We start from the raw sequence: 24,946 nt of genomic DNA on the forward strand, positions 1-24,946 counted from the left end.
CTTCCAGTATCCACTCACAAACCAAGACTGCTGCCCAGTTCCCAGAGCACAGAAGAGGACGGTGAAGGCGAGCAGATGGATTCTTTAAGTGTGTGTACAGTGTTTCATGGTGGCAGCCCCGACCATCTGTGCAGGCAGGAGGTAGTGTGGCTACCGACCTACACGTGGGTGCGGTAGAGGTGGCCCGACTGGAGCGGCTGCCTGCTCCGGAGCGGGATGAGCCACAGGAGTTTCCAACGCGTGCCGCAAACTTCAGCTAGCGCCCACTGCCAGGATTTCTTCAAGCCATATCTGCAGAGATGAGGGAAAAGAACAGATAGTCCTCATCCTGATCATTTTAAAGGGACAGATCATAATTTTTCATAATACACTCATTTGCTTTCTAGCCATGCTAAGGGGGGTTAGCTTGGAGTGCTGGGAACACACTCACATTTCATTTGAGAACTGAGCCATTTTCTCAATGGTGGTCGTATCCTGTGCAGGGGGAAAAGCAAAGGTCAGCGCAATGGATCATTTCACAAAACAAAAAGCTCCAGGGCCTTGATTAAACTGTCACATGATCAGCCATTACATTTCAGTGTTTCTCTGTATTAATTATCTGAGGTGCTTGTAGTGCCTGTATGTATGTGTCTGTGTATATATGTGGGTGCAAAATATATGTTTGTCTATGTATAAATGTAGATAGGTGTGTGTATATATTTGTAAATCCATTATTTTAAAGGGATAGTTCAACATTTTGGCAAATTGGCCCATTGCCATAATCCCTATAGTCATAGCAGTAGGTTCGTTACCTTTAATTGTCGGTGCAAGCTATTTTTAGAACGGCGGAGCAGAGCCACGAGCTGCTCAGAGCTACGCTATGGAGGCTAATAGGATTTCTTGGTTTCCCTCATCAAACTCATCAAATACACAATCCAACAACTGCAAAACGCTCTGGTGGACAAGTTGTGACCTGCACATTCACCATGCTATGAGATAATAAAGGAACGTTACGAAACGGATCCGTTTTCGAGGTAAATACAGAGACTGCTTGCTGAAAAACTGTCCCTGAAGGCAACGCGCATCAGCGGTTTTGCATGAATTTACCTCTAAAACAACTCTGTCTGGTAACGCTCTGTTATTATCTCATAGCGTGGTGAATGTACAGGTCACAACTTGTCCACCAGAGCGTTTTGGAGTTGTTGGATTGTGTATTTGATGAGTTTGATGAGGGAAACCAAGAAATTCCATTAGCTCTGAGCAGCCTGCTGCTCCGCTCTGCTGTTCTAAAAATGGCTTACACCAACTAATAAAGGTAACAAACCTACTGCTATGACTATAGCAATTATGGCAATGGGCCAATTTGCCAAAATGTTAAATTATCCCTTTAATTTATTTTATTATTTTTCTTTTGTTTTGATACATACATTACCTAATGTGTAAAAGGATTCTTGAAAAAAGGGTTAGACTACATACAGTAAGTTTCCTTCTTTCTGCCCCCTTTCATTCATTATTTTTTGTAATAAATTGTTTTTATTTTCTTACACAACTGTGACAGAATTAATGACGACTTTAGCTCCTGATAAAACTATCTTATTATATCCTCAAAGACATTATGGATACAGTCTTCATATATCACAGGTTGATGTAATGTAATGCTCTCTGACGGGATGTCCAAACACACTTGCATGCACACTCACACACACAAACACACACACAGTCTCCAGACTTTCTCTCAGTTCCTTCTATTGATCCCTGCATTACTGGCATTGAATGTTTTATTTTTATGTCTAAGGCTTAGTGTGCTGCTGCCTCCTTTGTACTCGAACAGACAGAGCTCGCTTTCCAAAGCACAAAGATATCGTAAATAATGGCCGTCGTGGACCTAACTGCATTAGCATTTCAAACAGGATAATAAGTCCTCTGGTCATCATGAAGTACTCACAGACAGGATGCCCGTCATCTGGGTATAGAACAAGCTAGTCATGCCACCGAACATGACCATACCCATGAGCGCTGAGATTCGCAGCAGAGCCAGTTCATGGCGCGTCGTAAACTTCTCCTGTCAGCGGAAAAACAGAATGACAGCCCCCTCATGTTAAACGATGCTATCTAAGTCATATATTAACTTGGAGCTGATTCCTCTGAGATATGATAACGGATTTTATTATGTTGGCAAAAGCTGACACGTGAGCCTTTAAATAACTAATTACAGTGAATATTTATAGTTCATTCTGCTACACACATTTTCAGTATCTTTTGCTTGTATTGCAGTGCAGCGTACCTGGTCTAGTTCTGTCAGTGGCTGGAAGTAATAGTATTGGCAGAAGTCCAACACCAGGGTGAACAAACTTAGGACCTGAGTGTAGAAACATAGCTGCAGGAAGAGCCAGTGGTTGTCTTCTCCCACACAGTTATTGATCCTAGAAGCAGACAGGGTTGCAAATTACCTTGTGTTCTTTTTTTGTGAATGTCTATATATATGATATGATATGATATGATGTCACATGATCTGTCCTCAGGGTCCAGAAAGACAGCGTTTTGGGCAAATACTCAACATCTTTTGTGAGAAAATAATCAATTTCCTCAAAAACAAAATAAATGGTACGAGGTATCTGCTGTTCACCACACACATGGTGTACACATGAGTTTAAAAAAAAAAGGCACTTGAATTTCTAGCATCATATTATTAGCCACTATCAATGACAATGAATAAGCATGCTATCAGCATTGTGTACATTACTGATGTCATTTAGCTGTAAAACTGTGCCATATATACGTATTAGTATAGAGTTCAATCTCACCAAGGACAGTGGTGGTCCATCCTGCGTACACAGTGGCCACAGCGACTGCAGTGGTGGGACCTTTTAGGTCTCATTAAGTTGCACTTGTTGCACAGCTCCCAGTGCTCTCGCTCTGTGACACAAGGATAAACAGGTCAGGGTCATACAATGGTAACATACAAATTTCAATAAACAGATGTTATGTAGCTATTTTAAACTTTTGTCTTAAGATTTATAGTATGATCGACACATTGGAACAATATCAGGTGAGCCTTTCATTTTACACACCAGAGTGAGGTATGTGGGGGTCCACAGGAAGACGACCAGGATCAGCTGTGGAAGCTCTGATGAGGGCCGATATGCAGAGAGCTGATGCTATGTAATAACCTGAGGAAATACACAAGGATGAATTTACTTCACGAGTGGAACCACACACTTTTGATCCAGAATCATGATACTGCAGCTGTATCATTGTTTTGCCCATGGTTTCTATGCAGAAATTCTCATGACTTTCTCTGAATCCTCAGAAACAGTATAATCTCTCAACGAGGAGCTGATCCAGTTGAAACAAGGACACTCACAAACAACTGTGGCCCAGGGGATGTGTCCTTCATTGTAGTGTGGAAGGAGAACCAGCTTAGGAATGAAGAACGTGTTGTAGAGCCAGATCCCAAACACCATGCTGATGCACAGCCAACCCATAGGGTCCACCACGAAGTGCAGTCGAAGTTTCATGGCTGCAGGGGCTGCACAAACACACACACGAATGCAAATATCTAGTTAATGTTATAGGTGGTCTTGCACTAATTAGCATGCTGCACATTTTGTAACGGCTGTTATCATACGTTAACATAACTGTGTGTGTACATCAGATATCATTGATTTGTGGTTATTTGAAATGATTTGTAATCCACAATGCAGTGACATTTTGCTTTATTACAGGAACAGATTTAATATATTACTGAACATAAGCAAAGCAGAGTGATATGAATGAAATGACACACTCTTATCTGTCATGTGCGGAAGAGGAAATATTAGGTCATGATTTATGTAGATTTGCATGAGATTAACCATCACCACAGGCCTAAGATATGTGTTATGAAGCAGCTTTAAATCAGAATAACCTTAATTATCACTACAAACCTTACATGTATTACAACGTGAGCACTATCTGTTTATCTCAGCACATACAGGATCCATATCACTGCCAGTATGTGCACGAGAAACCTGGTTATTCCACTGCCTCGCCTGCTCCATCATTCATACTGATAACAGTGACAGGCGTGACGGGCTTGGCTCTGTAGCCTGGCTGTGTTGTTAGCTAACCTCAGCGGGCTTTACCCCCCATTTAAATCACCCCGCACCGCCATATACAGATCAAATAATACAGCGTACGCAGCGTCAGTCGCGGTTTCATCATTTGGAAAATGAAAATGTACCTACTTTCTGGGAGCCGTCCAATTCAGCGCACGTATCAGTGAAGCTACTTCCTCATCCGAGCCTCCTGTGGGCTGGACAGGACCACTGTTTTGTTACCTGCAATGAAAAAAACACACATTTCCGGTTCATTTACGATAGCAAATAAAACACGCTAAAACGGGACGATAGCCTAGCAAAACATAAGTGAACACGGTAATAATAAAAGGGGCGTATTCGACACAAATATTGAGCATTTATGTAACATAATTATTGGACTTGGAGTCTGTAAAATAAAGCTATATAAATATGATTAGAGTTTCGTGCGCTCAATTGGCATATGATATGAAAATGATATGAAGATTTAATGTCCATATGGAAACTGTTTTGTTTGTTTGTTTGTTATAACTATAGGTGACAGCTCCAGATATCCTTTACAATAATAAAAAATAAAAAAAAATAAAAAAAAACTCGTGTTGGACCCTGTTGTCATTCTTGTTTATCACTGTAGTTGTCTTCTTTTCTTTCTTTCTTTCTTTTTTTTAAATAAAAAATGTAGGGCTTTTATTTTTTCAACAGTTTCCTGTTGTGGTCCGGCTGTTAGTGTGAGCTTGACGCAGCAGCCGGGGCAGGTGGGCGGTGGACGCGGTGGACGCGCTTGGAGCGCAGTGCACCACCGCCGACCATGGAGAACGATCTCCTGCCGCCTTGTGGTGAACCGATGTAAATACATTTATGTTGGCAGTGTGTTTTGTTTCCGTCTGTGATTTTCTAAATGTATTTCTGAGTAAACATTCTCAAACATAATACTTATGACTGGCCATACTTAATTTTAAAGAAATGAATGACTTTATTATTTTGAATAGTGGGGAGGGAGGGGGGAGGGATGGGTCAACGATCAGAGTGACGTATTTCTACTTCCGCTAGCACTAGCGGCTGGCGTTTGTTGACAGCAACGCCGCTCGGCATTAACACCACCGTTGTACTTTCGTTGTGTTGTCGGGGAAAATGGCATCGCCTAACTCATACAAACTCAGGTGCTCCATCCCGGGCCACGAAATGGACGTGAGGGGACTAGCAACCGCTGCTTTTCCAGAGGGGGCTTTCGTGTCTGTGTCCAGAGACCGAACCGGAAGGGTCTGGGTACCAAACTCAAGGTAGCTAGCGTTAGCTTGCTACTGACTCACTGATTGTTTTGGTTGGCTAAGATTTGTACGAGTTTACGAACCGCCGTGTGCTCGGGAAGTGTATTCTGGCCGAGAACTGTAGCCTAGCAATAACAGCGCCCGTTGAAGTTATGTACAATTTCTAAATTCACTACGGCATCGGTAGCTAAGTTAGCTAATTAGCGCCTTGCTAACGTGTACTCAAATTAGCTTTGTCATTCATTCTGCCCTAAGTCAGTTTACACAGTCAGCGCAGGTAGTGCTAAAGTTCAGCACGTTCACAAAGGGTTTCCTCTTTACCCTGGCCGTCAGTCCGCTGAGTCTTGTTACATTGAACACCTAGAAAGCTGCCGTGCTTGTTCCGACACAGATAACTCTGCTGACTTGAGATGTCTCTGCTCTGTCTCTCCCTCTGACAGCCCGGACAAAGGCTTCACAGAGATGCACTGCATGTCTGGCCACTCAAATTTTGTATCCTGCGTGTGCGTCATCGCGCCCAGTGAAACATACCCCCGAGGACTTGTTGCCAGCGGTGGGAATGATAATAACATTTGTGTTTTCACACTGGACCAACCACAACCTCTATTCACTCTCAAGGGTCACAAAAACACAGGTGGGTCGCGAACTATTGTGTATTATTAGTTTATAAACATACCTCTAAGCAGCTTCTTGGCTCCACGTTTCACATCAAGCATGTTAGCAGTTTGCTTCAGCTTCTCTAACCTTTTATCTTCTCAGTTTGTACTCTGTCATCTGGGAAGTTTGGGACACTTTTGAGTGGCTCCTGGGACACTACAGCTAAAGTCTGGCTCAATGAGAAGTGCATGATGACCTTGCAGGTATGTTGATGTATCTATAATCCTAAATCATACTCTGATCTATTCTATCCCGAAGTGGTGGTTGGCTAAATTAGCTTTCTTTAACACAGACTTAACTGACATGAAACTTTCACAGTAATTGGTGTTGATTTACGGTCTTAACAGAGCATAATATTGTCTGCTTGTTAATTTTCACAGGGCCACACTGCAGCAGTGTGGGCAGTGGTCATATTACCTGAACAAGGCCTTATGCTGTCTGGATCAGCAGATAAGACCATAAAGCTTTGGAAAGCTGGCCGATGTGAGAAAACGTTTACGGGTGAGTGTTTGCATATGTTAATATGAGTCAATATATTTTTCCAGTTTCTGTGTGCATTCAAAATTGTGACTGGCTCTGGACAGGTAGAACTACTTAGACTTTATAGTTTTAAAATCAGTAGCCTAACTATTTTCACTCTTTTGTACTAACTGGACATTTTGGATTGACTGGTTTATCTATTCAGAAGTTATTCACTTGTGGGAGCCATGACTAAAACCATCCTTTTTTTTTTTTTTTCTCCTCACTTTTAGGCCATGAAGACTGTGTAAGGGGACTAGCGGTGATCAGCGACACTGAGTTCTTCTCCTGCAGCAATGATGCCAGTATTAGAAGGTGGCTGGTGGCAGGCGAATGTGTACAGGTTTACTACAGCCACACCAACTACATCTACAGCTTAGCTGTCTTCTCCAATGGCCAAGGTGTGTACAAAATAAGAGACTTGTGATATGTGTTCCTGCTGCTCCTACGTAACTCACCCTGACCACATACCAATGTTTTTTTTTTCCATTAGATTTTGTAAGCACAGGAGAAGACAGGACTGTGAGGATATGGAGGCAGGGAGAGTGCTCTCAGACCATCCGCCTGCCTGCCCAGTCTGTCTGGTGCTGCTGTATTCTACCTAATGGGGATATAGCTGTTGGGGCCAGGTAATAAAAATGCATTTGGCATGCTCAGCCCATAATCCTTTCATTGCTCAGATCTGTTCTACATTTGTCGCAGCTTCAATATAATCACACCTTTTTCTGCGGCCACTGACCTATATTTATGCTGCAGTACACAATATGATGCAGATTCTCAGGTGAACATCGAAATCAGTAAATAGTCCTGTGACTAACTCAGATGCTGCCTCTCTGTCCACAGCGATGGCATTATCCGTGTTTTTACGGAAGTTGAGGACCGGATGGCCAGTGCGGAAGACCTACAGGCCTTCGAAGACGAGCTCTCCAAAGCTACTATTGATCCTAAGACGGGCGACCTTGGAGACATCAAAATGGAGGATCTTCCTGGAAGGGAACACCTTGACGAGCCTGGTGAGAATATAGTTGTTTTCTGTTTTCTGTTTTCTAATAAAGAAAGTGTACCATCCCTCCATTAAAACGGCCTGCTTTGCTTACTTCCTCCAGGAAACCGTGATGGACAGACACGGCTGATTAAAGAGGGACAGAAGGTGGAGGCATATCAGTGGAGTGTCAGTGACGGTCGCTGGGTAAAGATCGGAGACGTGGTTGGAGGCTCAAATCAGCAGACTTCCAAGAGCGTGATGTACGAGGGAAAGGTAAGACCACAAGCTTAGTGAAGAGGAAAAGAACACAGCACAAAGAACGTAGCCATAGAGAGCCTAAGTGGAAGCAGGAAGTAACGCTCGCCATGGGACCTCAATTCAGAAAAAATCTCCATGTAAGTCAATGGGACTCAAAATGTTACTTTGTGATCCGATTGAACTGTGCCATGAGAAAAATATATGACCCCTACCTATTTAAAACATTTCATGCCAAGAAATCAGCAGTTTGTTGTAAAACTATTGTAAAATAACATTCGGAAAATCCGTAACCAGAAAGACTACAGGCTGCGTAGGTCACGTCGCACACCACATCTCAGCAGCTCTTTCTCGTGTCGGCTACTCCACTGCCTGTTACTGTAGTCCGTAGAGCAGTCTTCACACAAAATAAATTATTCCGTTGCCGTTCTACGACAAACTGCTGATTTATTGGCATGAAACACGATGTTTTAAATAGGTTAAGGTCATATATTTTTCTCATGACACAATTCAATCAGATCACGAAATAACATTTTGTAGGGCTGCCCCCAAATAGTGGAGGGGTCGGGTCGATTAGTCAACTAATCGCCATAGATGACGACTATTGGTCAACCAAGAAAATCTTTGGTCAGGGGCAGCCCTAAAATTTTGACTCCCATTCACTTGCATGGAGATTTTTTTTCCGAATTGAGGTCCCATGGCGAGCTTCTCTTCCGCTTCGGGCTCTCTATTGATGACTCCTGACCCTACCCCTTTAGGAATACGACTACGTCTTCACCATCGACGTGAACGAGGGAGGACCATCCATGAAGCTGCCTTACAACGTGGCGGAGGACCCCTGGCTGACGGCACACAACTTCTTGCAGAAGAACGACCTCAGCCCCATGTTCCTCGACCAGGTTGCCAATTTTATCATAGAGAACACCAAAGGTCATGTGGTGGGACCAGCCCAACCAGCTGGCGGCGATCCATTCACTGGTGAGGCCAAGAGATAGTCACCCAGGCTTGTGTCATGTACTTTATCTATATTTTCATCTCAGTATTCCGATGTTTTCGGACACTATCCATACGTTTCTTTGTGTCCTCATCTGAACAGGAGGAGCTCGGTATATCCCCGGGGGTCCTGATGATCGGTCAGCCTTTGGAGCTGATCCCTTCACAGGTACGAGATCTTTACTAAAAAGTTTTTTTTTTCACAATTTTTACATTAGCAGAGGTTTTTCTTTTTTTATAATAGCTGTGTTTTTTACTGTGCAGGCTCTGGCCGCTACATCCCAGGGTCTGGTCCAAACCCAAGCGCTCCTGTAGGTGTTGCAGATCCCTTCACAGGTGAGTGATTTAATGAGGAACCAAAGAGTTTTGGATAACACTCTCGAACAACTGAGACAATGAGATGATGAGGCTTGTGTCTTGAATTTTGACCAGGGATAACATTGTGTCATGTTTCTCATCCTAACTGATAAAACAAGACATGAGCAGTCGACCCAGTAGAAACATCTACCTATCCCATGTAATTTGCATGTCTCCTATCTGACAAAAAGAACAAAGCAGTTTTGATTTGTTTTCAGTCCTTTTAATATTGAATCATCCTGTGGATCATGTTCTTGTCTCCCTGGCAGGTGGAGGCGCCTACTCCTCAGCAGCTCTCAGACAGACGGCAACCAACATCTACTTCCCCAAGACTGATGGTGTAACTTTTGAACAAGCCAATGCCACACAGATCATCTGTAAGCATTTTTATGGACTGATAACGATGTGCAACTTCAATCTACAAAAGTAGCCAGCGTAAATTTCCACAATATCCGTATATTGACCAAATTGCTACTCGAGACATAGAAACTCTGTCAGAATCATTGGTTTAGAAATGGAAGGTTTCAGTTGGGGGACTGATCCCACAAGACCACATGCCTCACGAAGCAAAAAAAAAAGTTTTCTACCCCTCAAAGGCTTTATAAGTTGTGTTGATGAGGATATTGTACACACTTTTTTACGTGGTTCTTTCAAATGTACTGCCTGTGTCACGATAAGTGATATGTTCTTTCCTCACCAGCCAAGCTGAAGGAGCTTAATGGAGGCGCCCCACAGGATCACAAGCTTTCTGAGGAAATTCTGGAAAGCCTCGAAAGGCTGCTGGTGTCTGTCTGTGGGCCAAACTCCTCTGAACCTCCTCCAAACCTCCAACAGATCAATCTACTCTGGAAGGCCGCTCACTGGCCTGAAGGTACAGCTAAATCATGATAACATTTTCCTTTTATATTGTTTTTGGTTTCCTATAAAGTTGTGAACAATGTGTATTGTAAAGTACTGTGAACTAACTGTACCATCCTTTCCTTTTCCTTGGATGGTAGACATAGTGTTTCCTGTCCTGGACATCATGAGGCTGGCGGTGCGCCACCCGCAGGTTAATGAGAGCCTTTGTGGAGACGCAGAGGGGGTCCAGCTGTGTAACCACCTGCTGAGCCTGATGAGGCCTGAGGGGCGCCCTGCCAATCAGATGCTGGCTCTGCGGACTCTGTGTAACTGCTTCACTGGCAGGCATGGCCGAGCCCTCCTCATGGCACAGCGTGAAACGGTGCTGTCGCGTGCTGCTGACCTGGCCACAGTGTGCAATAAGAACATCCACATTGCCCTGGCCACTCTGGTGCTTAACTACGCAGGCTGCCTACACAGCCAACCTGATCTGGAAGCCAAGGCCCAATGCCTCTCCGTGGCCAGCAGAGCTCTGGAGACGGTGCAAGACAAGGAGGCTGTGTTCAGGCTGCTGGTGGCCTTGGGAACCACTGTGGCCTCAGACCAAACAGCCCAGGACCTGGCTCGCTCCTTGGGGGTCAACTCTCAGATTTCCAAATACACATCAGTGTCTGATCCGCCTAAGGTCGGAGAGTGTTGCCAGTTGGTTTTAAAAGAACTACAATGATGCAAATGATTAGAACAAAGGGCACTTCTTTCTTATTATCACTCTGTTCTGCTTAATCAGTTGTGGTGGAGACTCAAATAATTGTATGCTCTGCAATAAAAAAAAAAAAGGATAAATAAAATCTGTGTAGTTTGTGTTTTTATTAGCCTCTCCTTTCCAAAGCACCCTGAAGAGTGAATGCTGTTACAATGATGCATACATGTGAATGAAACAATAACTGCACACTACAACCAGCTTTGTACCTCCCTAAATTAGCTGTCGCAGGGTCCTTGCAAAAAAAAAAAAAAGATTAAAAAAATACACTAACTGGTGATATTCAGTTTATTTAATATATAAAGCAGCAAATATATAAAGGAATCACTGATGTTCAGAGCAGGTTATGTATCATGTTTATATAATCTAATGATGTAGGGCCCTGTACATGGATGTATTGGCCCTGTATCCTCTGCTTTAGCTCAGGCCTTGCTAGCTCTCTTCTGATTGGGCCGCTGGGCTTGGGACTTTCCTTATGCTCAGCGGAAGTACTTATTATAACATCCGGGTGACTTGAAAAAAATTGGCGGTTTGTTTGTGTCGGGGCTGTAGTGTTTTCCTCTTCACGGTAGGAAAGACCAGTCAAATTTACTTTAACAAATGACCGCTCGGACGTAACTACAACTGCACCTGGACCGATAAGACTTGTTGCTGCTCCATGGCAGGACTTAATTTGAGACGGAGTTGGTAAATGTGGACTGACAAACTAGCAGCAGGACCGAGAGCTAAGTCGGCTAACGCTAACAGTAAACTTTGTGGCTAGCAGCTAAGCTAGCTGGCTAGCTGGTTCATATAAGCCAGACTGACTATTGGCTTTTTGACCAGTTACCACAGGGTACAACTTCTCCCCATCTCGGAACAATGGCGAACCCGGTGTTATTGCAGAAAAGCAAAGGGAAATATTTGTGGTTTTCTCTTCTCGGACTGGGATTTCAACCAGAAACTGCAGTCTCGTCTTTCACCAGCAAAACCAACGTAAATCCTAAACACATCAACCTGGGACCGTGAGTCTGTTTCCACTGTTTACATGAATAACTACAGGGCGTGTGCAGTGAGCTGTTAGTTCCACTTTAAATTGCATTGAACTTTTATTCACAATATTACTCTTAAGCTTGGTGTTGTGTATCTGTTGACAGGAATATGTTTGATAGACCAAACAAAGATGCCTTCTACATAGTGACACATTTCCTGTTGTTCAAACTCAACCCAACACGATATCATGAAGCGTACAGGTAACCTTTGTCACTTTCACTTTATTACTATACCCAGCCAGTAATAATAATAAAATCATAGAAATAAAAGTGTAGTCATAAAGATTAATTGTTTGTTTTGTGTTAGGTATTGTTGGCCTATTTTAAACCACAAAGTAGATGCTGAGTTCCGCAAAGTGACCTGTGCCTGGCTGCGGGAAATCATGGTAAGAATTTGCGACTCTTTACCTGTTTTCCTTCTCCGTCTGTTCAGTGCATTTCACTTTTTCCTCTCAAAACTGGTCCAACCTTTCTTCCTTTTGATGTTTCTTTCGTTTGGGCTCATTTCATCCTCGTCAGCCGCCCAGTCTCCCATTCTCCTCACATGCTTAACATAAAGATTTGTATACAGTACTTATGTGACTTTAATGTGCTATTAATCTGCACCTCTAAGGACAGTTTTGAGATGTGATTATGGCCAAGTCCAATGTCCCTGATCTGAATCTTGTGGGATTCTTTAGTTGCACATCATCTCTCTCTCCACACATTTCCTGCCTGCATCTTGACTGTTAACCATAAATTCAAGGGTAGAAAAATTCATGCTATTAATAAAATATCTTTCAATCTGTAAATACATCTTTTGCAGTTTAGTATATTATACTGTACAACTAATTGACACCCATGTGTCTTTAACTGTGTACAGGATGAAACTGCAAATGCAGGATCCAAGGTGGTTGCCTCCTTGTTTCTCTCCCCCGGAGGCCCCAAGTTTACCAACTTGATGCTTAATTTGGCCTGCCATGTCACTCTGCAGGAAATGAAGACATTCACCACAGGTATGTCTAGAGATGAGATCTGTTGTTCACTGCCAGTAGGAATTATTCACAGCAGCGGTCAGACTGTCTGTCACCTGAATCAGCTGAATTTGTCATGAAGTTTCTCTGCAAAAGCTGAGCAATGAATCTTTAAATATTGCCATTTCCAGATGACAGCTGGGTGCCTGAGGCTGCAGTGACACCCGCCTCCTCTATGGATGTGGAAGTGAAGAGACTCAACCTGATCACTAAACGGTTTTTGAAAACCGCAGTGGATGAAGATAATTTTCTCCAGGAGTACCGGAGACAAGCACAGTAAGTCCTGGGTAGTCCGGCTGGACGGAGCTAGTTGATGCTCATGCAGAGACACAAAAAATGATGATAGAAACATCTGCACTCACTGAAGTGTTCCCTTTAAAATGTACTGACACCCCTTGTTATGCTAATTTTAGACATTTTAACTTATTAACGTTACATTGTCCTATTCTTATTAATGTTAACTTAAAGTCATTTTCAATTCACTACTCCAGACATTGTATGTAATTGGCTGTTTGTTGTAGGCCCCACCTGTTTGTGCACTCTAATTGGTAAACCCAGGGTTAACGAGGCCAGCTGGTGCTTGCAATCAGTGTGATTAAAACCATGTGCACAGACAAAGACAGTATGTTGCAGGTTTGGTTTTAGAGCAGTAGTATATGCTGTGGGGGAGTTTGTCGCTTAATTTAAGTCGTTTTCAATGCTTTATCCAGGCTTGAGGCAAAGTCTGTGAAGGATATCAGAGAAGAGCGGAGCAAGTATGATGAGCTACTTAAGTATGTATGATATTTTTCCCCCATCTTGCACTTCTAACTTATGTTCCTATGCAGAGTTAAATCATTAATTTACTATCCCATTTAGGCATCACAGCACTGATTCTGCACAGACAGGACCTCTTCCAGCTGAGAAGATCGAAAAGGTACTTAATCTGTTTGCAAAAAGATACTAACAACTTACTATAAATCATAAGGTGTAATTTGTGCTCTCTGTGCTGATCACATGCTTACTGCTGTTTCAAACTGGCTCATATTATTGCCAGAGGTATGATGGGACTTACATTTTAGAATGAAGATTAGATTTAGAAAGCTGCTGTTCTGATTAGAGCCCACTCTTTTTTTTGAGAGAGATAGAATTACAGCAGTACTTTGTCGTTCAAAGGTGCGCTCCTTGTGGTCAGCCATTGGTGAAATGTTGTCGGCTACCAAAGAGGAGCAGAAGTCAGTGGAAAGTGTTTTGAAAGGGGATGTAGATCAATACATCCTGGATGGGACAGACCGAGTCCTCAAAATCCCCAAGTGTCTGCTGGAGAGAATTGAACAGCTCCCACATCAGGTGAGAGCAAAGATTGGAATATAACCCTGATTCTGACCTACATCGTGAAATGTAGTAAATTCTATGAACACGATAATCCTGTGTGTTGTTCAGGGCACTCAAGTGTGTATCCATAAATTACACTGAGTCTTCACACTTGGCTGTATTTGTGTATGAATGCCCTGCAGTTGAGCTCGGGGAACGTGTATGAGGCCGGCCAGCTGAACCTCCTGTGTGTGATTGAGCTGGCAAACCACGCGCTGCAGATCCTCAGGGAGCAGCGCCTCCGGGTGTCTCATGCTCCCAAGCTTCAGCTCGATCCTCAGCACCTGCAGGTGAAATGTCAGCAGATGGCCCGTACGCTGCAGGAACTCCAACTCATCAGGTATACATGACCCCACACTCTTTGATAGATGAGGTAAAAAAAAATGTTTTGTTTTGTCAAAACAAAACATTTTCAAATTGAATTTGTGAAGAATGACCTTAGTGATATCTGCTGGTTCGACGATGAGTATCCTTGTGTTGACCTACTTTTTTTTTATTCTTCTAGACAGAAGATTTCCAAGGAGGAAATCCCTCAGGTCACAATTGCCATCAGAGAGTTGGAAGCAGAGTGGGACAAGAAATGGATGGATACCCTCAAAGTCACACCCCTTGTCGCTTTTCTGAATGAAGACCCTGTGAGTGGTCCTTGGAACTCATTGCTTTAGGCTTGTCAGGGATCATAAGCCTCGCCACAATACGTTGTCACTACAAAGCAGCAAAGCTTGAATTGTTTTTCTCATAATTTTAGGCTCTTGGTTTCCTCTCACCAATGGCTCCACTGTCATTTGAGCCTGCAGTTGAAAGGAGTCACAGTAGCGTCTTCTCACAGTTTCCTGCAAAACTTCTCGGTAAGTAGAACCACATTTTGATAGTGAGTGCAAAAAATAAGTTATTTATTTGATACTGTACTGACACAGTTGTATGTAATTTTTCAGAGGAGACGCCCGAAGAGAGTGAATCCCACGAAGGCATCAACTTAAGTTTTTCTAACCTGAAAAGGTAATCCATAATATCAAATGTTGTCCATCTATCATAGAACAGGTAGTAAGGGAAGTGTGAGCATTATGAAAACATTTAGTGTTGTATTTGAGGTGGTGTTTAGTGTGTGTGTGTGTACCTTGTGTTGGGAGGCAGATACCTGGACAGTCCTGAGCAGTGCTCTGTCCGTCACTACTCCTCCCTACAGCATCCATGCTCTCTGATGACCGAGGCGAATTGAGAGAAATCGCCACGGACAGATACGGAGCAGACACTCCATTTCTTAAGTTGTCTTTAATTATACAGGAGTTGTGTATACAATGACCTTAAATACAGATAGTAGAGCAGAGAGGAAGTCAAATATACCAGCATTAGGCCTTGTGGCTTATTTAATAGATTGTGGAAAACCTGAGGTAAAGCACAAAAACATACATGTAATAGAAATAATTCAGCTTCTGTCTCTTTGAAACAGCTCTTGTCCTGCTGCAGCTGAGAGGCCTGAAAGTCCCGTTGTCACTGCTGAGGCATCACTGCGAGTGAATAGCTCTCTTGACAATCTTTTTGACACCCTTCTGTCCCCTCCTCTGAGGTCGCCACCTGTGGCCACACCTCAGGTTAGTGTTCATTTTAAGCAAACATCTGTTTTGTGTCACTCTTGTTTCTTTCATTCACATTTGAATTTGTGAGCACCAGATCTTCAGATTTAACCATAACGAACAAACTGTGCTCATGTTTAGGCCAGTTTGATGAAGACGGCCTGTGTTCACCCCAAGGTGGCTCCCATGAGGACCAAGACTCAAATAGTCGACATGGAGTGTGATAACCTTGCAGATCAGGTATTGACTCAGTTTCATAGAAATATCAAAGGCTGTGATTCAGGAAGCATTTTTGAAGATAGATAGATAGATAGATAGATAGAGGAACAATAATGAAGAATCATAATTTAGTTTTATTTGCACAACTAGAATTAACAAAATAAATGAGGTAGGTGAGATAGAAACCCACTGTGGGCTTATCTTTAAACTTCACCTATAAAAGGTAATTACACAAATAACAAACATAAACATTTAATATAACTTGAATAGCATGACAAACAAAATAATACAAAATAGAATAAAATAAAGGAAACGATTCATAAAAAATAATGAGACTCAATCACCAAGAGTATTCTGACTGAAGTGTCTGTGATGTGTCAGTTTGCAGATGCTGTAACTACAACCGGTCCTACAGAAGGCAGGCTCAAAGGTGTGGACCTGGAGGGTCTTCTCAGCACCATTCATGGAGATCCCTTTTCTACTCGAAAACAACTCCCGCGTACACCTGAAAGCCTCAGTAAGTCATGTCACATCTGTACACGTAGGACATTTTGTATGAACACATTAAGTGGGAAAGGCAAGGCAAGGCAATTTTATTTGTATAGCCCGTTTTTACAAACAGTTTGTCTCAAAGGGCTTTACATGGCATCGTAGCAACATCCTCTGTCCTTAGACCCTCACATCGACTGAGGAAAAACTCCATGGAAACCCTTTTAACAGGGAAAAACAGGAGAAACCTCAGGGTGAGCAACAGAGGAGGGATCCCTCACCCAGGACGGACAGACGTGCAATAGATGTATAGATGTTGTTACAGACAAGAAAACAGTTTACAGTTTGTCACAGAATGTGCGGAATATGGAAATGTTAGCAGGGGTTGATGAGGGCAGTCTCTAGTGGGTTGAGGGATGTGTCTCTCTTTATTTACATGACTTTTGTTTCCTCTCCAAGTTATGGATGTGAAAAGCTCATGGCGGAAGGCAATGGAGGAGGACAAAGCTGAGAAAATCCGACAGAAGGGCATGCTGAAGTCCAGTCTGCTGTGGGACACCTTCAACACTGATGCCCAGGACAGCCCAAGTGGCACAGGCAGCAGTGCTGTCCAGTTCAGTCTTGACCATGAAACTCTCCCTGAGATGCCGAGCTGTGACAGTCTGCTGAGCCTGGACGATGAAGCGGTCGGCATGGAGAGTGAGGAGGAGGAGGAGGAACTCCTCATCCCCTCTCTGAAGACTGAAGCAAAGCATTCACCACTAACCATGGCTCGTCATCACGGTCTAGTCCAGCAGGCGTGCCACGGCGTTTCCTTCACTGAAAGCAGCAAGAGGACACCGCAGCACCGTCTGTCTGGTCACATGGTTCCTGGTTTGGACAGAGACTGGCTCATGGAGCCTGCAAAGTCGGTGGAAGCCTCAGACAAGGTCTTCTCACTGGACCTAGACTCACTGGATACGTCCTCACCCCCAAAGAGACAGGAGTACAACCTCCCAACACTGATCACATTCTCCCCAATAGATGACATGAAGTGTTAATTGCTCAAATCAAAACCACTTTTCAGCTTTTATGGTCTTAAACAGTCTGCCTTGAGTTTAAAAGAAATGTAATGTTACTGATACTAATTAGGTGTACATAGCTGTGAAATAACGTTATCACATACTAATGTAGTTTAATGTGTGACTTTATTGGTTTTAATTTAAATTGTGACATGAACTGCTTTTAATAAAAGTGTAAAACATGTTTTTCATTATTTTGCTAACATGATGGTGTGTCATTACATGATTCAAATAAAAGATTCCTCTGTTCACCTTGTATACCTGGGCAGCAGTGGCTCAGGAGGTAGAGCTACTTTGATTTCATGTCTTGCTCTTTTCCACCTATGGGCTCTTTGCACAGCTCACTACTTCCTGAGCTTAATGCTGCTCCTTCATTTCCTGTCTTACATTATTGGACAAACTGATTAATCCAGGTGTGTCTGAGTAGTCACAGTCGTCAGACACACCTGGATTAATCAGGTTGTCCAATAATGTAAGACAGGAAATGAAGGAGCAGCACTAAGTTCAGGAAGTAGTGGAGCAGTGCAAAGAGCCCATTGTGCCTGAAGTGAGTCTGTTGTTGCTGTGATCACCATCACCCACAAACATGCACGCACTTGAAGTTAATGATGTAAAACTGAAATGTTTTTATTGGTGGACCAAAGGATGCAGCATTCCAGGTATCCATGTAAATTACATACAATCAATAGTAACTTCTTGGTTTTTCAACAGTGAGGTGTCAAAAGATTTATATTTTATATCTCTATACAAAGTGTAGTATATGCAATTTACTTTAAATAGAAATAAAGATGTCCCATGGGCAGAGCTAACATCCGATCAGCATTAAAACATTTTGATGCATATTTTTTACATAAATATTTTTCCTAAAGTATTCACAATACCACAGTAACAACAAAACACTATGTAAAATGAAAAGTTACACAAGCTAAATCATAATATTCATAACATTACATTTATTTCTGCATTTTACATGAACAATTACACAAGTGTGAAAAGGTTGGACTTACATTCACTCCATTATACTACTATAATATACATGTGCTGTATAATTATTTCAATGTTTAGAACAATTAATGTTATTTTTTCATTTATCTTGAACTCTCGCTGTGTGCAGGACGCTCTTCACACTCTAGACTGGCTGGAGAGGGTGGAGGGTTATTTCTTTACTGACAGGACCTTCAGATACTGTCTGTTGAGGGTAGTGAGTATGGTGCTGGCTGGTTCAGTGCCTTTGGTGCTACAAGAAATATCAACATATATTGTTAGTCTCAGCTCATCACAGCTTTATGTGACAGTTGTTACTTGTTTAGTGTCACTGAGAGGATTACGTACTGAGCCCACTGAGACAAAGCTGACACTCTTCTCCAGCTGGTCCTGGGGTCCTCCATCCTTCTGTAAAGGGTCTGGGAGTCCAGTGTTGGACTCAGGTCTTCCACATTGTTACTTCATGGGGGTTGATGGAGAGTCGAGACTGGGAAAGTCTACTTGCTCCACCTGTACCAACAATAAGAATCATTACCGTCATTGATGACTGCAATGCAATCACAAATCATAGTTTAAAGAATACAAAAAACAGGTTATAAAGATTAAATGACTTCTGACTTATTCTTACCATAGCTGGTGGTGAAGCAGTGGTTCTTAGCATTGGGTAGTCCTCTTTGCCTGGAACTAGACTGCAGGGCTCTCCATCTCATTCAGCCAACTATACCTCAGGAAATTAGCTTCAAAATACAAAGAAAGTAAAACAAATAGTTAAATATGTGAAATTAACATTTTTTTGTTTATGGTATTAATATAAAAATCTTACCTCTGGTACAAATTTCAAATTAATTTCATTTATATAGCACCTTAAAAGCAAACAGTGTTTGCACCAAAGTGCTTCACAAACAAACATGTCATACAAACATAAATACACACACTCTATTCTTATTCTTAGCAAGAGGGCCAGCACTCGGGTTTACAAAATGTACATTGAAGAATTTTTTTTTTTTTTAATCAAGGGATCTGAGGCCTGATGTTGAAGGACCAGACTCCTGAAGGATTTTCTCTTTTTCTGTCCCACCTGCTACTTACCTGCTCACTGTCACCAGACAGAACATCACCAAGAACAAGAGGAAACTCTTGTTGGTAGCCATGTCAGAACTTTCCTAGGGGGAAATCCTGGATAAGAGGAGAGCAAAGCGTGCCAAGATTACCCAGGTTTCAACTGAGCTGAGTTGAGTCCTGAAGGATTTTCTCAGTGTCCCATCCAGGCCTTTTCTTACTTACCTGCTAATATCATTAAGAACAAGAGAAAACTCTTGTTGGTAGCCATGCTAAGGTTGTGGTGGTGGAGCCTAGGCCTGATGTTGTGGTGGTGGAGCCTAGGCCTGATGTTGTGGTGGTGGTGTTGATACCCAAGGTTGTGATGGTGGAGTTGAGGACTGAGGTTGTGTTGGTGGAGCTTGGGCCTGATGTTGTGGTGGTGGAGCTTAGGCCTGAGGTTGTGGTGGTGGAGTTGAGGACTGAGGTTGTGGTGGTGAAGTCAGGCCTGAGGTTAATGGACTTGGATCCTGAAGGATTTTCTCAGTGTCCCATCTAGGCCTTTTCCTACTTACCTGCTAACATCATTAAGAACAAGAGAAAACTCTTGTTGGTAGCCATGCTAAGGTTGTGGTGGTGGAGCTTAGGCCTGATGTTGTGGTGGTGGAGTTGAGGCCTGAGGTTGTGGTGGTGGTGTTGAGGACTGAGGTTGTAGTGGTGGAGTTGAGGACTGAGGTTGTGGTGGTGGTGTTGAGCATAGATATATAAACGTAGATGCCGCGTTCTATATCTGGCGATACGTCAGCGGGGCCGCCATATTGTGCAGGACACAGAACGTCTAAGCCTGTGAATATTCTCATTTGTCCAGGTACAAGAGGCTTCACCAGTTGCGTAGGACATGAACTGATGAAGCCTCTTAGAGGTGAAACGTCTTCCTAGACAAAATAACTGAGTCCAGTTGCGTTTGATTTAAATTTCTTTGGGGATATCTGGTCTACAGCTCTAGGTCACTTAATTGTTAGACTAGTAGGTCATTTCAATTTGCGAGTCTGTGTGTTTTCCTTTTTATTTTTTATATAATATTCATATGCGGATCAAGAGTGAGCGAGTGAGCAAGCGCGAGAGAAACAGCAGATGCACCAGATGCAGGTTGACCGGGCAAAAACTCAAACGAGACGGTTAAAGAGAGGGAAAACACAGAATATAGCCTACAATAAGAGACTTTGTCCCGTCGTCACGACGTGAGTGGATCTGATGGCTCAGGTTTAGTGATGAGGAAACTGTCACTGTCAGCTGCTGCTCCAAACAGTCACTAACTTTAATTTGAAGGGACAGATTAGATGTTGATTTTGTTGCACCCATATCACCGTGGTGCGTCTTTTTTATACAGTCTATGGGTGCGTCTTGAAATCCCTCTTTGTGCAAAGCGGGAGATGACAGAAAGAGTCTGAGAACGACTTAATTGAAGTTACATTGTTGCGAGTTGGCTCCGGCGTACAGGAAGCTCTGCGCCGTGCACATTTTTGGCTGCTATGTAGTTAACGTCCCCAGCGTAAATGACGCCTGTGAATAGATTTAATCAAAATCTGGGGTTACAACCATGGTTACAGCGTTTAGAACGGCAGTCCTTTAGAACTTATGCCCTGCACAACATGGCGGCCAGCAGACGCATGGTGGCGCTGTTCGGCAGTATGGAACGCGGCATCTATGTTTATATATCTATGGTGTTGAGGACTGAGGTTGTGGTGGTGGTGTTGAGGACTGAGGTTGTGGTGGTGAAGTCGCGCCTGATCTGGAGTTGAGTCCTGAGGGATTTTCTCAGTGTCCCATCTAGGCCTTTTCTTACTTACCTGCTAACATCATTAGGAACAAGAGAAAACTCTTGTTGGTAGCCATGCTAAGGTTGTGGTGGTGGAGTTGAGGCCTGAGGTTGTGGTGGTGGAGTTGAGGCCTGAGGTTGATGGAGTTGGCTCCTGAAGGATTTCCTCAGTGTGCTATCCGTGACTTTTCTTACTTACCTGCTAACATCATTAAGAACAAGAGAAAACTCTTGTTGGTAGCCATGCTAAGGTTGTGGTGGTGGAGCTTAGGCATGATGTTGTGGTGGTAAAGCTGAGGCCTCAGTTTGTGGTGGTGGAGCTTAGGCATGATGTTGTGGTGGTAAAGCTGAGGACTGAGGTTGATGGAGTTGGCTCCTGAAGGATTTCCTCAGTGTCCCATCTGGGCCTTTTCTTACTTACCTGCTAACATCATTAAGAACAAGAGAAAACTCTTGCTGGTAGCCATGCCTACTTCAAGCATCATTCCAAGGGGACATCACTAGTCGGAGTCGGTAGCATCAAACCAGGAGGGCAGGTCAGCACGACTAAGCCAGGGTCCTGTGGTTGTGGTGGGGCTGGTGCCTGAGGATGAAGGAGTTGGCTCCTGGGGGCTTCCCTCCAAGTCCAGTCTGGGCCTCTTCCTACCCAGCAGCTCGCTGTCGCTCTCCTCCCTGCTTCTTCTGGTGGAACCATGGCTCGAGGTGGTGAGAACAGGGTCTTCAGAGCTGCTGGGAACAGCAAGAGGAAGAACTCCGGGCAGTTGCTCCTCAGGAAGCCGTGGGTGTGGAACATCCCCAAGAGGAGCAGGAGAAAACCTTCGTCGCCAGCCGTGCCAGAAGTCCTCTGGGGGGAATTCCTGGTCCAGAGGGGAGCGATGGCCGTCGTCGTCGTCATCTTCGTCTTCCTCGAACTCCGACAGGGTGCCATAGCCAGAATCCTCGCTGGACCAGTCTTCCTCCAGATCCGAATCTTCATCCTCCTCTTCCTCCTCCACATCTTCGTCCTCCTCCACATCCTCCTCTTCGTCTGAAGAGATGCCGATGGGGAAATCCTCCTCTTCGGGGCGTTGGATGGCTGGCTGAAAGGAGTCACCTGAGGGGAGAAAGTTAAAGCAACTAAAGACTTGTACTCACAGCTTAAAACTGTACCATTATATCAGTATATCAATATCAATTAGCTCTTTGAGACAAAGGAATGAAGTCACTTTCAACATTTGAGTATCAGAATAATTTTCTATTGCACTCACATGAGAAACTGATACTAACAAATACTGCTTATTAACACACTTTTGTAACCTTTTACAGCAATAAGCTCCTCTCAAACCTTACATTACCTTGTACCTTGTGGATAACTTTATGCACATTTATAGAATTTATATTTATGCAACATATAACACATTATATGTGCTATTTTCATATTATCTATATCTTATAATCTTACATCTTACACGGTTTCTTATAGGCACAATAACACATTTTACTGTGCATTGTATTATGTGTAATTGCAGATATCTAACAAATAAATCTCATCTCATCTCTTTTTACTTATATGACCAAAAATTAAAAATTATATTTAATTGCTCAATGTTATGAGGAAGGTTTTCTTGTTCTTTTTTAATTTCTTGAATCTTAACATGTTCTAATATAATATAATAATAAAATATGCATTGTTATCATTAAACAATGTTTTATAAAGTGCACTTTAGGGTGTGAAATAACAAGATATCAACAAGTAAATGACAATAGGGGGGACCAAGGATGATTCTAACATGGGTCAGTTGTAACACTGTAACACTAATTTCTCCAATCAGGACCAAGTTATGAATCATCTGATTCACTTTCAGATTAGTCCTTCTTCTGTATGTGAGGAGCACCCTGTGGCAGACAGCCAATCATTTTGATGTAAGAAAGTTATTTATTTTTTACTTTTATTGTGTTTCAACATATCTTTCATGCAAGTTGTAAGCTAAGGTCACCCCTCTACAGAAAAGAAGCATTAACTGGATCAAATAGTAGGCCAATCAGTATTCACTTAGGAAAACCTATGGAAACAATTTAAGCAAATGCAAAATCACTTCTCTTAATAGTATTAATTCTGACTTTCAACATGCTAACAAAACTGGCTATTCAACATGCACTGCTGTCACACAATAATAGATGAAGGCTGAAACCAATAATAGATTACAAATTGGAACAGTGATGTTGGATTTTAGCACAGCTTTTGATCTTGTCGACCACAAAATGCTAATTATAAAACAACATTGAGTTGTGGCCGTCCTTTGTCTTGGCCCTTTATTATACTCATTTTTTTGTAAATGATATGCCATATATATAAAAAAAAAAAAAAAAAAAAAAAGCAGACTTCAAAAGCTGAAACTGAATATTTCAAAAACCAAATGTCTTGTTATTTGCTTAAATTACGCTCAGAGAAAAGAACAAAAATGATACATTTCCTTGCTTGGAGCTATTATTGAACCATTGAGACCAGATTACAGAGAAAGACTTTCTTGGGGTAGGCTACTCACATTAATAACATCATAGCAAAAATGAGCATTTCAATCAGTAGAAGAAGTGCCTACTTTCCAACTAGCACAGCTGTCCCTACTACAACCCTGTTCAAGATCCTGCAATATTCAGACACTTCTTTACCTCACTCTGTTGGTTAACTTTGATGAATATTCAAACATTAGGTAACACATTTGAGAAACCTGAAGTGAGAATATTGATATTTCAACTGCAGATACAATGTAATTCAAGCTTCCACCAAAACAAACAAAATATTGCGCACAGGGAGGCCTGTGCCTGGTGACAACATTCTGACATTCAAAGTTCCATTGTTGCTATGGTGCATAAAAAAGGCTCATTTGGCATTTTATAATTTTTTCACATTAATTTTACCTTTAAAACTTAGAAAAAATATATCCCAAATCTAAATAACAAATGTTTCAAACTAAAATACAATTGTTAATTTATTCCACAGTTCTCCCGCCTCTTCTAACACATTCTAGTCACAAAGCATCCACAGAGGAATCGTTCATTAAAGGTCAAATCTTAGTTTTTCCACCATGGCATCAACTGTGCACCTTCACATTTAAAATGTTTCGTTTACTTTCCCACTGAGGGAGTTTTCAATGGTTTTAAATAGATTAAATATTACATTTGCAAATAAGAAAACATGACTTTGTGTCTTACCTGGGCGCTGGACGTCCATCTCTCCGGTGACTGCAGTCAGGGGGCGGCTGGAGGCCATGTCCTCTCCTTGGGTCCCTTGGTTGTTCCTTGGTCCAAAATGTATCCAAAAAAATCCAAGGTCCAAGTAGGTTATCCTCCAATTGATCCGGTGTCCAAGTGGTTGTCCTCCGGGCGGTCCAAGTAGTTGCGTCCTCCGATGTCCAAGAAGTTGTCCTCCAATGGATCCGGTGTCCAAGTGGTTGTCTTCTAGCAATGAGTATCTTAGCTCAGCTTTCCAGTGGTTAGCTTTGCAGAGGGTTTTTGCAGCAGGTCAGCTCAAATCAGCGTCCAGGTGCAAAAGGAACGTTATGATTGACGGGCAGAGTTTATATAGCATCGGTTGCGTCATCGTTCTATTTCCATGACATTTACTGTGCGTGAGATTTTTCTCACGTTTCTTCACATTTCATATTTTTGATTTTTATTTTAGGCCTATTTTATTTCA

The 24,946-nt window shown here is 42.6% G+C and overlaps 4 protein-coding genes and 1 long non-coding RNA gene across 5 annotated transcripts; 3 read left to right on the top strand and 2 right to left on the bottom strand.

Annotated features, from left to right (window-relative positions):
- Nucleotides 1-21: 21 nt before the first annotated feature.
- Nucleotides 22-4,256, bottom strand: zdhhc21 (zDHHC palmitoyltransferase 21). The gene is made up of 8 exons (XM_083992856.1): nt 4,206-4,256; nt 3,344-3,508; nt 3,051-3,149; nt 2,784-2,895; nt 2,264-2,402; nt 1,925-2,041; nt 431-474; nt 22-291 (listed from the first exon to the last, which is right to left on the bottom strand). The coding sequence occupies exons 2-8, from the start codon at nt 3,495-3,497 to the stop codon at nt 159-161; spliced, it is 798 nt and encodes a 265-aa protein (XP_083848982.1). The 5' UTR covers nt 3,498-3,508; nt 4,206-4,256; the 3' UTR covers nt 22-158.
- Nucleotides 4,257-5,091: 835 nt separating this feature from the next.
- plaa (phospholipase A2-activating protein) lies at nt 5,092-10,754 on the top strand. Its single transcript, XM_083992514.1, has 14 exons — nt 5,092-5,335; nt 5,764-5,957; nt 6,083-6,183; nt 6,361-6,481; nt 6,733-6,900; nt 6,993-7,128; nt 7,343-7,512; nt 7,606-7,757; nt 8,498-8,717; nt 8,836-8,901; nt 8,997-9,068; nt 9,359-9,466; nt 9,790-9,960; nt 10,088-10,754. The coding sequence occupies exons 1-14, from the start codon at nt 5,187-5,189 to the stop codon at nt 10,654-10,656; spliced, it is 2,397 nt and encodes a 798-aa protein (XP_083848640.1). The 5' UTR covers nt 5,092-5,186; the 3' UTR covers nt 10,657-10,754.
- A 485-nt stretch (nt 10,755-11,239) lies between these two features.
- Nucleotides 11,240-17,408, top strand: haus6 (HAUS augmin-like complex, subunit 6; the record flags this gene model as incomplete). Its single annotated transcript, XM_083993525.1, has 16 exons — nt 11,240-11,693; nt 11,826-11,921; nt 12,028-12,106; nt 12,583-12,715; nt 12,865-13,009; nt 13,444-13,506; nt 13,592-13,649; nt 13,889-14,062; nt 14,230-14,426; nt 14,592-14,721; nt 14,835-14,934; nt 15,022-15,085; nt 15,537-15,678; nt 15,802-15,900; nt 16,261-16,396; nt 16,828-17,408. The coding sequence occupies exons 1-16, from the start codon at nt 11,551-11,553 to the stop codon at nt 17,406-17,408; spliced, it is 2,340 nt and encodes a 779-aa protein (XP_083849651.1). The 5' UTR covers nt 11,240-11,550.
- A 938-nt stretch (nt 17,409-18,346) lies between these two features.
- Nucleotides 18,347-19,152, bottom strand: LOC311001659. The gene is made up of 3 exons (XR_014596192.1): nt 19,042-19,152; nt 18,762-18,923; nt 18,347-18,666 (listed from the first exon to the last, which is right to left on the bottom strand). It is a non-coding gene; the product is annotated as an uncharacterized lncRNA (long non-coding RNA).
- A 262-nt stretch (nt 19,153-19,414) lies between these two features.
- LOC311001658 (uncharacterized protein) lies at nt 19,415-22,439 on the top strand. The gene is made up of 3 exons (XM_083992767.1): nt 19,415-20,186; nt 21,191-21,521; nt 21,576-22,439. The coding sequence occupies exon 3, from the start codon at nt 21,963-21,965 to the stop codon at nt 22,299-22,301; it is 339 nt and encodes a 112-aa protein (XP_083848893.1). The 5' UTR covers nt 19,415-20,186; nt 21,191-21,521; nt 21,576-21,962; the 3' UTR covers nt 22,302-22,439.
- Nucleotides 22,440-24,946: the final 2,507 nt, after the last annotated feature.

Source organism: Trachurus trachurus (genome assembly GCF_905171665.1).
Source record: "Trachurus trachurus genome assembly, chromosome: 18".
In the NCBI taxonomy this organism is placed as follows: Eukaryota; Metazoa; Chordata; class Actinopteri; order Carangiformes; family Carangidae; genus Trachurus; species Trachurus trachurus.

What these genes read in the sequence shown, in the direction of transcription:
- LOC311001658 (XM_083992767.1), top strand. Translation starts at nt 21,963, where the DNA reads ATGGCTCGAGGTGGTGAGAACAGGGTCTTCAGAGCTGCTGGGAACAGC.
- plaa (XM_083992514.1), top strand. Translation starts at nt 5,187, where the DNA reads ATGGCATCGCCTAACTCATACAAACTCAGGTGCTCCATCCCGGGCCAC. An exon ending in GCGTGATGTACGAGGGAAAG is followed by an intron (nt 7,758 to 8,497) that starts GTAAGACCACAA and finishes CTACCCCTTTAG; the next exon opens with GAATACGACTACGTCTTCAC. An exon ending in GGCCGCTCACTGGCCTGAAG is followed by an intron (nt 9,961 to 10,087) that starts GTACAGCTAAAT and finishes CTTGGATGGTAG; the next exon opens with ACATAGTGTTTCCTGTCCTG.
- zdhhc21 (XM_083992856.1), bottom strand. Translation starts at nt 3,497, where the DNA reads ATGAAACTTCGACTGCACTTCGTGGTGGACCCTATGGGTTGGCTGTGC. An exon ending in CCCCTGGGCCACAGTTGTTT is followed by an intron (nt 3,150 to 3,343) that starts GTGAGTGTCCTT and finishes GTATTTCCTCAG; the next exon opens with GTTATTACATAGCATCAGCT. An exon ending in CACTGACAGAACTAGACCAG is followed by an intron (nt 2,042 to 2,263) that starts GTACGCTGCACT and finishes TTCCGCTGACAG; the next exon opens with GAGAAGTTTACGACGCGCCA.